This window comes from Rhineura floridana, chromosome 7, assembly GCF_030035675.1.
Source record: "Rhineura floridana isolate rRhiFlo1 chromosome 7, rRhiFlo1.hap2, whole genome shotgun sequence".
Taxonomy (NCBI): domain Eukaryota; kingdom Metazoa; phylum Chordata; class Lepidosauria; order Squamata; family Rhineuridae; genus Rhineura; species Rhineura floridana.
Genome location: NC_084486.1, coordinates 87,102,710 through 87,116,252, shown reverse-complemented (window position 1 = coordinate 87,116,252; position 13,543 = coordinate 87,102,710). Strand labels below are relative to the sequence as shown.

Here is a 13,543-nt window from a genome sequence, read left to right as displayed (position 1 = left end):
CATGTGCAGCCATCTATAAAGGCCGATATAAAATGATCATTTTTCTCCAGCAAAGCCTCTAGGCCAGAGAGGCAGAACTTAAACTCATGAAGTTTTCCCCTCATGTCTCCCCGTGCTGGGAAATGTTTTACCTGTTGAGGTTTCGCCTGGTATACAGATATTGAAGGCATAGGAATCCGGTGGTGGTGACAACAATAATATTAAATACCTTGCTACATCCCATCTCAGAAGTGGTCTGGTAATGCAGCAATTCACTTCGGTGACACAGCTATGCAGACTAGAGTCTCAAAGATCTGACCAGATTTTGGGTTCAGAAGGGTAAGGTACAAAAACGGTTTTGTTGTGTTCTTAATTATAAAGCAACCTTCACCACATAACCTAAATAACAAGCCCACCAGAACGACTGCAACTAACACATAGGGTCTGATGGGAAGGTCACTGCTGCATCTTATTCAGTGGTTGTATTTCCCCTGTTCCTGAACTCTTCCTTCCCTCATGATCATTTGCATTGTCTTGCTGCGCTCTAGCCCATACACTGCTGGTTACTGCTGGTGATTTGATGTTGGCAGAGGGGAAGGTGGCAGTGCCCAAATTACCTCCTAACATATGAAATTGAGGAAGCATCCAAACTAGGAAATGTGGTAGTAATGGGTGACTTCAACTACCGGGACATAGACTGGCCGCATATGTGTTCCAGTCATGACAAAGAAGCAAAGTTTCTAGATATTCTAAATGACTATTCCCTAGACCAGTTGGTCATGGAACCGACCAGAGGGACGGCAACCCTGGACTTAATCCTCAGTGGGGACAGGGACCTGGTGCGAGATGTAAGTGTTGTTGAACCGATTGGGAGCAGTGACCACAGTGCTATTAAATTAAACATACATGTAACTGGCCAATTGCCAAGAAAATCCAACACGGTCACATTTGACTTCAAAAGAGGAAACTTCACAAAAATGAGGGGATTGGTAAAAAGAAAGCTGAAAAACAAAGTCCAGAGAGTCACATCACTCGAAGATGCTTGGAAGTTGTTTAAAAACACTATATTAGAAGCTCAACTGGAGTGTATACCGCAGATCAGAAAAGGTACCGCCAGGGCCAAGAAGATGCCAGCATGGTTAATGAGCAAAGTCAAGGAAGCTCTTAGAGGCAAAAAGTCTTCCTTCAGAAAATGGAAGTCTTGTCCGAATGAAGAAAATAAAAAAGAACACAAACTCTGGCAAAAGAAATGCAAGAAGACAATAAGGGATGCTAAAAAAGAATTTGAGGAGCACATTGCTAAGAACATAAAAACCAACAACAAAAAATTCTATAAATACATTCAAACCAGGAGACCATCTAGGGAGGCGATTGGACCCTTGGATGATAAGGGAGTCAAAGGAGTACTAAAGAACGATAAGGAGATTGCAGAGAAGCTAAATGAATTCTTTGCATCTGTCTTCACAGTGGAAGATATAGGGCAGATCCCTGAACCTGAACTAACATTTGCAGGAAGGGATTCTGAGGAACTGAGACAAATAGTGGTAACAAGAGAGGAAGTTCTAGGCTTAATGGACAATATAAAAACTGACAAATCACCGGGCTCGGATGGCATCCACCCGAGAGTTCTCAAAGAACTCAAAGGTGAAATTGCTGATCTGCTAACTAAAATATGTAACTTGTCCCTCAGGTCCTCCTCCGTGCCTGTCATGCCCGGGTTGGGACTCAAGAACAGAATCACTTGATGAAAGCAAATCAGTTTTTATTAGAGTGATTTCCAGACATAGGCTCCTCCGCCTCATGAACTCTTAACATGAACCAAAACCCGCGACATGGAAGAGAGTTGATAGAACAGAGTATCAAACATTCCCTGTCCCTTATCAAGGGGACCCGCGTTGCCTGACGTCCTGGGGGTCGAAGGGATTTTACTGCGGGATACTGAGGCTGAGTATTTTTGCACCTCTTGTTTTCTCTCTAAGCGTCTTCCTTCCAGTCGGTGATCTATTTGTAGGCACAGCTGGATTAGTCCAGACAAATCAGTTGGAGGTGCGACTCTGGCCAGCTCATCCAATATCTCGGCATTCAGTCCACTTCGGTACATAAACATCAGGGCTGAGTCAGTGTATCCAGTCTCTTGAGATAGGATCTTAAAGGCATTGGTATATTCCAGCACAGCTCCTTTTCCCTGCTTCAGGGCACTCAATTGCCTAGCCACCGTCTCGGCTCTTTGGGGATCCTGAAACATTTTGGTCAGGGCTTGTATAAATCCTCCACACCTGCCCAGGATGGCATCCTTTCTGATTAGATAGGGGGTGACCCACTTGGCAGCTTCCCCTTCCAGTAGACTGATCACAAAGGCCACTTTGGCAGCATCATTGGGGAATTCTGCATCCTTAATGTCCAGGTACATCTCACATTGGGCCACGAAAGTGGAGAGCTGGTCGCTCTGTCCTGCATACTTGGGTGGTAGTCCAATTGGGATCTTGGCCACGGCGGCTGCAGGGACTGTCCGCATTCTATCTATTGTGGATTTCAGGTTCTGGCTGTCCAATTTCAAGGTTCTCACAGTTGCTAACAGGCTTTGAACGTCCGACTGTAGGTCTGGCATGCTTGACCTCAGTAGCTTCACTTCTTCTGCCTCAGAAGTGGGGTTTATCCCCCCAGCAGCTCCCTTTTCCATCTTGTCACGTTCAAGTGGAGGGAGCAAGGAGGGTTGAGTAGTTGGTTCTATCAAACTGTCATGCCCGGGTTGGGACTCAAGAACAGAATCACTTGATGAAAGCAAATCAGTTTTTATTAGAGTAATTTCCAGACATCGGCTCCGCCGCCTCATGAACTCTTAACATGAACCAAAACCCACGACATGGAAGAGAGTTGATAGAACAGAGTATCAAACATTCCCTGTCCCTTATCAAGGGGGCTTTCGGGCGCGAATTCTCTCGCTCCGCCTCAAATTGCCCACATCTACGCCCCTTCCCTCCTCTTTTCTTTGGTGCCTTTTGAACTATCTTCGGGTGCGGGGCGAAGGGGGGGCTGCTACCTCCTCCCCTTCTGATTCGGAGAGGATGGTAGGGAGTGGGGGGGGTTGGCCCAACACTTCAGGCGATTTCTCTCTATCCTTCTCTGCAGCCGAAGGGACTTGGACTCCCTCCTCCTCCCCCTCTTTCTGTAACTGCTCCACATTTCTAGGGGGGGAGTGCGTGGGAAACGAGTCTGTTGCCTGTTCAAGGTTTTCACCCTCTATCTGGGAAACCTCGTCCTCCCCTCCAGACGGCTCAGCCCAACTGCCCCCCTCTCTTAGCTCATTCTCAGAAACATCAGAATCCCAACCATACATCCTGACAGTGCCTGAGGACTGGAAAGTGGCAAATGTAACGCCAATCTTCAAAAAGGGATCCAGAGGGGACCCCAGAAATTACAGGCCAGTTAGTTTAACTTCTGTCCCTGGAAAACTGGTAGAAAGTATTATTAAAGCTAGATTAACTAAGCACATAGAAGAACAAGCCTTGCTGAAGCAGAGCCAGCATGGCTTCTGCAAGGGAAAGTCCTGTCCAAGTAACCTATTAGAATTCTTTGAGAGTGTCAACAAGCATATAGATAGAGGTGATCCAGTGGACATAGTGTACTTAGACTTTCAAAAAGCGTTTGACAAGGTACCTCACCAAAGACTTCTGAGGAAGCTTAGCAGTCATGGAATAAGTGGTCCTCTTGTGGATAAGGAATTGGTTAAGAAGCAGAAAGCAGAGAGTAGGAATAAACGGACAGTTCTCCCAATGGAGGGCTGTAGAAACTGGAGTCCCTCAAGGATCGGTATTGGGACCTGTACTTTTCAACTTGTTCATTAATGACCTAGAATTAGGAGTGAACAGTGAAGTGGCCAAGTTTGCTGACGACACTAAATTGTTCAGGGTGTTAAAACAAAGAAGGATTGCGAAGAGCTCCAAAAAGACCTCTCCAAACTGAGTGAATGGGCGGAAAAATGGCAAATGCAATTCAATATAAATAAGTGTAAAATTATGCATATTGGAGCAAAAAATCTGAATTTCACATATACGCTCATGGGGTCTGAACTGGCGGTGACCGACCAGGAGAGAGACCTCGGGGTTGTAGTGGACAGCACGATGAAAATGTCGACCCAGTGTGCGGCAGCTGTGAAAAAGGCAAATTCCATGCTAGCGATAATTAGGAATTGAAAATAAAACAGCCGATATCATAATGCCGTTGTATAAATCTATGGTGCGGCCGCATTTGGAATACTGTGTACAGTTCTGGTCGCCTCATCTCAGAAAGGATATTATAGAGTTGGAAAAGGTTCAGAAGAGGGCAACCAGAATGATCAAGGGGATGGAGCGACTCCCTTACGAGGGAAGGTTGCAGCATTTGGGGCTTTTTAGTTTAGAGAAAAGGCGGGTCAGAGGAGACATGATAGAAGTGTATAAAATTATGCATGGCATTGAGAAAGTGGATAGAGAAAAGTTCTTCTCCCTCTCTCATAATACTAGAACTCGTGGACATTCAAAGAAGCTGAATGTTGGAAGATTCAGGACAGACAAAAGGAAGTACTTCTTTACTCAGCGCATAGTTAAACTATGGAATTTGCTCCCACAAGATGCAGTAATGGCCACCAGCTTGGATGGCTTTAAAAGAAGATTAGACAAATTCATGGAGGACAGGGCTATCAATGGCTACTAGCCGTGATGGCTGTGCTGTGCCACCCTAGTCAGAGGCAGCATGCTTCTGAAAACCAGTTGCCAGAAGCTTCAGGAGGGGAGAGTGTTCTTGCACTTGGGTCCTGCTTGCGGGCTTCCCCCAGGCACCTGGTTGGCCACTGTGAGAACAGGATGCTGGACTAGATGGGCCACTGGCCTGATCCAGCAGGCTCTTCTTATGTTCTTATGTATTCTGTGTCAGCCCCCTTAGCTACTGTTTATAGAAGGCTATGGGGTGGCATGATTTGGTTAAAATTGGGAGGAGGGGTGTTTTCATTAAGGGTCTCCTATCTCACCGCTGCCATCACCAAGCACCAGAAGGTGGCTGTCCTAACTCCAGTATAACCACGTTAACCACATTCTCCACCCCCATTCCTACTCTGACAAGGAAGCAGGGTGCTCTATAATGTATTTTTTAAACAGTGTTTTCCTGGTTGGTTGCTGGAATGTATCCACTCACTAACACCTCTGCTTTACTGCAGGAAGGCAGCCGAAGTCCCTGGACTGGTGGGGGACAACTCTCAAACCCTGTGCATCCATCCAAGTGGAGGGTTACTAGAAACAGCTGCAGAGGCCGGCTGCCGTTCCAGAGCTGTGGTGGGGCAGGGATTCCTATGAAGGAAATCTCCTGAAGCTCCTTGGAGTCTTTCTGAGCTTGTTCAGCACCTGTGACTGCTGTGTATTTGCCCTATCAAAATGGCTCTGGAAAACTTCACACAACCTCAATATCATTCACGACCCACTGACCTAAGTGGTGGCCTGCAGGGCTTGTACAGTATGGTGCACTCTTTCCTGGGGCTAGTACAACCCAACACTTTTCCAGCAGGTAAGCAGTACAGCAAGGAAGGAACTGTTTTGCTAGTCCTGGCCTTCCCTATATCAAAGACTACTGTGGTACAGAATACAGAATGGGTTATATAATAGAAGAGGGATTGCTTGTCTTCTCCAAGGGCTGTTATCCACAACTCATTTTCTCTTGTACTCCAAAGTTGACTTTGGGGGAAATGTTGTAACTGACAATCTTAACCTTCTGAGTTCCCAGGCTGAGATTGGGAATATGACTGACATGGGTGGGGTGCGGACCTCAAACAACCTGTGAGTTTCCAATACCTTTTTTAATTGTTCTAAACTGCCCAGAGACCTTCAGTTATAGGGCAGTACACAAATGTTGTTGTTGTGTTGTTTTGTTTTGTTTTATTATTATTATTATTATTATTATTAATAATAATAATAATAATAATAATGTGGGAGGATACAGTGTCTGCCTGTTGCTGAAGCCAGAGGGCCAGTGAAGTCATCCTGTTAATCTTCAGTGCAAGCACTTCTGCCTGCGCAACAGGACTTCCTCTCTCTTTCCATTCTCTGTGTGTGCCTGCATCTGCTCCAGAGGGTTGGGGAAACTCCCAGAAGAAACTTGGGGGTGTGGGGGTATGCAGAGAGAGGAGGGAAAGAGGAGGTGGAGGTCCTTGAGCTAATAGGATTTTACCATGTCTGATGTAAAGCTTTGCCCATTTTGTAGGAGTCCAAGTTCTGAACAGTATGGTTTGAGGAGAGGATGGGGCATAAATTGCACATAAATTCAGTGAGGCTGGCAGATAGAAGCCACATACCATTAGCTGCTGGGTGCATTTATTCTGCAATATTCCTTCCTCAAATGTTGAAAAATGTGAGCCAATCTTTGGAGGGTTTTTATGTCTATTGAGAAAACAACATGCAGTACAATCCTATGCATGTTTATTCAGAAGTAAACTCCAGTGAGCTTAGTGAGGTTTACCCTGAGTAAGAATGAATAGGAATGTAGGCTTAATCCTCCCTTTTGCCTGCCTTCTTGTTTCAAGTCCTTTGGTGTTTTGCCATCAGGTGTTTCAATTTTTTTCCCAGTGAGTCTAGAAAACTGTTTTAATGAAAGTAATTGCACCAAGATGCCTTAGGACTTCATGCCTTCCCTTCTTTTTGTCTAAGAATTAATGTGGGCACAATCAATCTGTACTGTATTTTATAGTGTGTCTCATGTTTTTTCTTCTGAAACTAGGGATTGCCTCCTGATTTTGAAGAGAAATCCCAATAAATGAATTTTACAGTGCCTGAAACATAACAAGACTCCACACAGTAATCTTTTTTCCTCAAAGGGTACATGCAGGCTTACATCATTTTACCAGTGAGCCTGCAATGGAATTGTACTCACTGCATTTTAGGCATCTACACTTTCTTCTTTTTGTGGATTGAACTCGGGGGTATCTTATTTATCCACCTTGCAGAAGCCAGATTTGCAATGTGCTGATGTTGTTGTTATATGCCTTCCAGTCAATTATGACTTATGGCGACCCTATGAATCTTTTTTTGGATGTACTCATAGGGGTTTCATGGTAAGAGGTATTCAGAGGTGGTTTACCATTGCCTTCCTCTAAGCCTACAGCACCCAGTATTCCCAGGCAGTCTCCCATCCAAGTACTAACCGGGCCTAACCCTGCTTAGCTTCCGAGATCAGATGAGATCGTGGGTGTTCAGGGTAGTATGGCTGTGGAGTGCTGATAGATCAGCCCATATGAAGCCTCTTTCTCTTGCTGGAGCAGGGCTTTCTTCAGTGCTGATTGGCTGGCCTTTGTGTCAATCACCCCTTCATTGAGCTGATTTTTTTAAGTGTAAAAAAAACTTCTTGAAAAGTAAAAATAAAGCACTTAACAAATGTTTGATCACTTATCCCTGCAGGCACTTGAGAAAATAAACAAAAGAAATCAGCCTGACTGAAGCACAGTAGCACAGGAAACTATAGACCTTCCATTCATAGCCTGGTATGTGTGTCCTTTAAGAAAGGAAGCAGGCACCTCACAGCAAAAAAAAAAGCCAACACCACTCACTCCTGTTGCCACCTACATCTGTATGCAGTCTAAGAGGAGCCACACAGCTAACTTTCAGTCTGCCCTTATACATTTTGCATTCTAACCCATTATTTGTCATGCTTTCTAGTGAATTGTGCCAAATCATCACGTCAAACTCAAGTGGAAGGCCTCAGGGGTGCTAAAGAGAGAGGGTTTTTCTGGAGATGGCTCAGAACATTTTGGTTCCAGTGACAGAAAATACAGATGCTCCCTCACCACCAATGGTGGTAAAAATACAGTAATAAAATAATGTATTGCTCCTTAAGGGCAGCAGGCTACATTTATTTGATTGCATCCTTGCCCAGTTCACAAATAGAGTAGTGATGGGAGGGGTCTTATTTTAACATGAAAAGGGACACATGGTTGGGAAGAACTTCCCCCTCTCCTGCTTTACCTCCTCATGGTTGGCAACACAAATTCCTTGTTCTCCACCATGCCTCCAATTCCAGAAATGAATCAGACTGCTATCATGGGAGTGGGGTTTGAGTTATTGACTGCTTTATTTACAAAATTTCTATACTGCCGTCCAACACAAGATTTTCAGAGTAGTTTTCAATAATCAATAAAAGCACAGTACAGTAAAAGGCAGTGTTAAGAACAATCACAGCACAGGGGAAAAACAGCAGAGGTTACTAGCCTGGGAAAATAAAAAGTCTTTGCCTGGTGCTTAAAATACAGTGTTAACATAGGCACCAGGCAAGGCTCCCTAGAGAAAGAGTTCCACAAGCTGAAAAGGCCCTCTCCCCTGTAGCCTGGCTTCAGGTGGCAGAGGCACCTGGAGGATGGCCCTAAGGCAGGTTAACATGAGAAAAGACATTTGCTCAAGTTCACAGGTTTTAAGCCATGTAGGACATGAACGGCAAACACCAGTACTTTGAATTATGAATCATGTCCGGAAATGGACCTGACACAGTAGAGATCAAACCACTGGTGGTATGTATCCCCAATACATACTATGTAGTACTCTAGAGGCTGTGTTTTGAACTAAGGGCAGTTTACAGGCAGCCTTTAAATACAGTGAATGCAGTAGTCTAACCTGCAAATTCCTAGAGCAGGGATGGGGAGGAACTATTTTCAGCCCAAGGGCCACATTCTCCTCGGGGCAACCTTCTGAGGGTCATATGCCAGTTATGGGTGGAGCCAGAAACACAGCTGGGTGGAGCAACAAATATAAATTTTATCTTTGTACAGTAGGCCAGTTTCTACACAAACTTTCATATCCTTTATCCTCTATCCAGGCAAGCAAGAGACATTATCAGAGTTCAGGAACACATTCCAGCACAAACACTCGGGATGCGAAAGAAGGCCAATGAGGGGAGTGGGCCAGGGACAGTTCTGTGGGCCAGATAGAGTGGCCTGGAGGGCTGCATTTAGCCCCTGGGCCTGAGATTCCCCACTCATGTGCTAGAGCATGGATAACTGTATGTAGGCACTGTGAGGACACAGCTCAGATCACCTCACCAACATGGCCCTTTTCATTTTAAAATGTCCCTCTTTCTCTGCTTTATATGTGAAGAGGAGAGAGACATGATTAAAGAAACGTGGCAGCCACCATATCACCTAGTTTAGCCTTGAGGTGGGCTGTGTTACCTTATATAATCGTGAAGCAGGCTCTGAGATTATGATTTCTTATCTTCATGTGATGCAACTCAAAATGTTGTTGGATCCTTTTTGTAACAGCGTTGCATGCAGACTCATGTTCAGTTTATGGCCAGCAACCTCACTTCATGACCAGATATAGACAGACTCCTAAAGTAAATGTTTTAGCTAGTTAAACCCACATTAGACCTGTTCATGTATAAAGGTGAGGTGGGGTGGGATGGGGCAGAACCAAACTCTTTATAGAAAATGGAGTGGTGGGAGATGGGAATGAAACCTTCCTTTGCCTACCTTACTCACTGTGTTCTCGATGTTTAAGCAGGTCTCTTTTTGCTTGTGTCACTATGACATCAATACCAGGCCAGGGGAAGCTGCATAAAAGCTGTAGTATGCAGCAAGTATAGTGGGGAGGTGGGTTTTTTTATGCTCCTCTCTCCTGTCTGTTATACTCCACCATCTCTTTATAAGGGGCAAATCCATGTTTAACATACACGATTGCCTTGCATGTCTACATTGACCTAAGTTATTGGCATCACTACATATTGTGGAACTGAATTCCATTGTTCCAGTGAACAAGTACTTGTTTTGTCCCTCTTGATTCTACTACTATTCAATACCATTTGATGACCTGAGGGAGAAGATATTGTCAGGCTTCGGTGAGCAACACAGCCAGTTCCAGAATAGACAGTGCAAGAGTTAAAGTGTTTAATTGAAGGGAACGCCCAAGGTCAGTGTGCAGCTGCAGCAGATCAGAGGCTCAGCTATAACAGGCTTGGGTAAGCACACAAAGGTGTGGGGGGTAATTTGAATGTGGTGGTGTTGGAGAGAGACGGAGCACGGTGTAATAAGTCTGTTATTTCATTCAGCAGCTGGCAAAACCAAGACAAGTTAACAAGCTACTGGACAATTTGTTGATCTGGTCTGCTGGCGCGGCGCAACAGATATTTCTTTCTATTCACTTTCACCACTGTTGTGTCCTCCCCACAGTCCTTTTTCTAACCTAAAAATCCCTAAATGCTTTATCCTTCCCTCAAAGGGAACAAACTGAACACCTTCATTGCTTTGCTTGTCCTGTTTTGAACCTTTTCCAGTTCTATGACAACATTTTGGAGATGTACGGAACTATATTATAAATTTGACCATGCCATAGATTTAATTGGTGACATAGAATCATAGAATGGTAGAGTTGGAAGGGGCCTATAAGGCCATCGAGTCCAACCCCCTGCTCAATGCAGGAATCCAAATCAAAGCATTCCCGACAGATGGCTGTCCAGCTGCCTTTTGAATGCCTCCAGTGTTGGAGAGCCCACTACCTCTCTAGGTAATTGGTTCCATTGTTGTATGGCTCTAGCAGTTAGGAAGTTTTTCCTGATGTGCAGTCAAAATCTGGCTTCCTGCAACTTGAGCCCATTATTCTGTGTCCTGCACTCTGGGAAGATCGAGCAGAGATCCCGGCCCTCTATGTGACAACCTTTCATGTACTTGAAGAGTGCTATCATATCTCCCCTCAATCTTCTCTTCTCCAGACTAAACATGCCCAGTTCTTTCAGTCTCTCCTCATAGGGCTTTGTTTCCAGTCCCCTGATCATCCTTGTTGCCCTCCTCTAAACCTATTCCAGTTTGTCTGCATCCTTCTTGGTGGAGACCAGAACCAGTGCTGAATAGAGGGGAACTAGTACTTCACATGATTTGGAAACTATACTTCTGTTAATGCAGCCTAATATAGCATTTGCCTTTTTTGCAGCCACATCACACTGTTGGCTCATATTCAGCTTGTGATCAACGACAATTCCAAGATCCTTCTCACATGTCGTATTGCTGAGCTGAGTATCCCCCATCTTATAACTGTGCATTTCGTTTCTTTTTCCTAAGTGTAGAACTTTGCATTTATCCCTGTTGAATTTCATTTATACTTACCATTTTATTTTCAGCCCTGTTCCTAAAACCTTCTAACATGATATTTGTCACCTTCACTAGTGCTGTATACTGGGTTTATTGGTTATCTTCCACAGTGCCTAAAAGTGGGTATTTATAATCAGTTCAGGAACCTATCAGTTTATGTATGAAATGTTGGATTTGATTGTCCAAAATGTGCATCACATACATTACACTTAATAAACACTGAATATCTGTCATTTTGCTTTCTGATGATGAAGATGAAGAATTGAATTTATATCCCGCCCTTCCTCCTGAAGGAACCCAGGGTGGAAAACATAAACAAAACCATTTAACAAAAAGAAGAAAAAATTATTAAAAACAGTTAAAAACATTCCAGAGCACAATTACAATTAAAAACATTCTAAAACTCAAGTTAAAAATATTCTAAAGTACATCTAAAAACATTATTTCATCAGTTATGTTTACAGTTTCAAGAGATCCTTTTGGAGTTCTTCACAGCCTTGTTGGGATTTTACCATGTTTTGAATATTTTGGTGTCATTTGCAAACCTGGCAAATGCAATCTCTCCACACTCACCCCTGAATCCAGATAATTTGTGAGCAAGTTAAGTCCTTGGAGGTGGCCTTCACAGCTTCCCTTCCCTCCTTTATTCTGCTTTTTGTTCTTTAACCAGATACCATTCCAAAAATTGACCTGCTGTCCTCTTATCCCATGATTACTGAGCTTACTCAAGAGCCTTTGGTGAGGGACTTTGTCAAAAGCTTGTTGGAAGTCCAAATATCTGTCTCCTGGATCACTCTGATTGATTTTAATGTTTGTGTTGACAATCTCACATAATTCTAAAAAGATTGATTAGGCAGTACTTCTCTGTGCAACATGTTTGCAACCTGAGGAGCTGGTCCTGGATAACCTTATCAGCAAGGCCTTTGGCAGTTACAAAATGCAGCTCAATACAGATATTCTCAGCAATTTTTCTATCCTCTCCATTTCAGGCCCCGATGACCTCAGTAAAGTTTTTGTTTTTTTACACCTTTTGTCAAAATTTGATGTAGCCCCGTGTCTGGAGAAACTAGGGAGAGGATAGACTTCACTTCACAGGACAAATAGTTAGTACTCTAGGTCTTCTGTAGAGGTGTGGGGCATAAAGAGTTAGGAATTGAGGGATTCTGTTCCAAGCCTTGGGAGGGCAATGAGATTTAGCAGGTTGCCAAGGGAAGCTAGAGCATTTAGGAAGATTGGCTTGAACTCAATTTTTTCTACTTTGGCAGGAGGTGCACTCTTCATAGAATGCTTGGGTACCAATATTTCTGGTTGCAGCAAGTGAACTGTTCCAGCTTCAGTCAATCATTAACTTTTTTTTAATTTCCAAGCAATCAGGTTCCTAATGCAGAGCAGAGATGTGTTTGGAGGGGGAGGGGAAAGAATAGAGCTGAGAGAAATGGCAAAGCGGACAGAAAGGTGGAATTGAAGAAGGAAGGCGGATGCTCTAGGAGACAGAGACAAGAGGTGCTGTCATTAAGGACTCTGTGGCCCAGTTCACATGCTACACGAAACCAAACCATGGCTTAGCACGAATAAGCAAGTGTGTGGGTTCCCGGAGAGAAGATTGCAGCTGTTTTGCTCTTCCTCCTGTCTTGCTGTTGTCATGCTGCTGTTAGCCGTGCCTTGTCTTGGCCAAGACTTGTTCTCAAGGCTTACCACCTGTGGTTTGTCTGGGAGAGAGAAACGATGAGCCCGGGTTCAAACATGTGAACTGTGCCACAAAGTCCTAGAGGATAACACTTCTTACTATGATCTCCTCTTTGCGAATCCACTTGCTTGATTGTTCACACTACGCTTAGTGGTTTGGCTTAGTGGTTTGTGTGAACCAGCTTTGTCTCTCTGTTCAGCCCTCTACAGCTCAGGACCAGGATACCTGAAAGACCGTCTTACCCTTTATATACCCAGTCGATCACTGCACTCTGCAGGTGAGGGCCTCCTGTAGATACCATCTTATTAGGAGGTTCGTTCTGCACAATATAGGAAACAGACCTTTAGTGTGGTGGCACCTACCCTGTGGAATTCCCTCCCCTTGCATATTAGGCAGGCACCATCCTTGCTATCTTTTCGGCACCTTTGGAAGACTTTCCTCTTTCAACAAGCCTTTTAAGTTGAGACCTATCCCAGTCTGCGTCTGTGTTGGAATTGCTTAATTTTTTTTTTAATAATGTTTTTAACCCTTTTTTAAAAGATGTTTTAAAGCTTGTTTTTAAAATGTTTTTAACATTGTTTTGTTTTAATGTATTTTAAGGTCTGTTTTTATGATGTTTTAAAGTGTTTTTAGTGTTTCTGTTTGCCGCCCTGGGCTCCTGCTGGGAGGAAGGGCGGGATCTAAATAAATAAATAAATAAATTATAAAGCTTGATTTAGAGCCACATTATTAAGCTCTGTGTGTGGGGTGGGGAGGCTCAAATATCATGAGTCAGGATATAAATATTT

At 43.9% G+C, this 13,543-nt stretch overlaps 1 protein-coding gene and 1 pseudogene across 7 annotated transcripts in view; one reads left to right on the top strand and one right to left on the bottom strand.

Annotated features, from left to right (window-relative positions):
• LOC133389134 (prominin-1-A-like) overlaps positions 1-13,543 on the top strand; it is a 59,904-nt gene that overhangs the window by 2,077 nt on the left and 44,284 nt on the right. For 6 of the 7 annotated variants that reach the window (XM_061636241.1, XM_061636238.1, XM_061636242.1 and 3 more), the window contains exon 2: positions 5,171-5,514. In XM_061636241.1, coding sequence (XP_061492225.1) covers positions 5,385-5,514 — 130 coding nt within the window. In that variant the 5' untranslated portion in view covers positions 5,171-5,384. Of the gene's footprint in view, position 1; positions 319-5,170; positions 5,515-13,543 lie in introns of those variants that run through there. The other variant, XM_061636243.1, reaches the window with a different exon arrangement.
• LOC133389735 (5S ribosomal RNA) lies at positions 7,096-7,214 on the bottom strand (annotated as a pseudogene).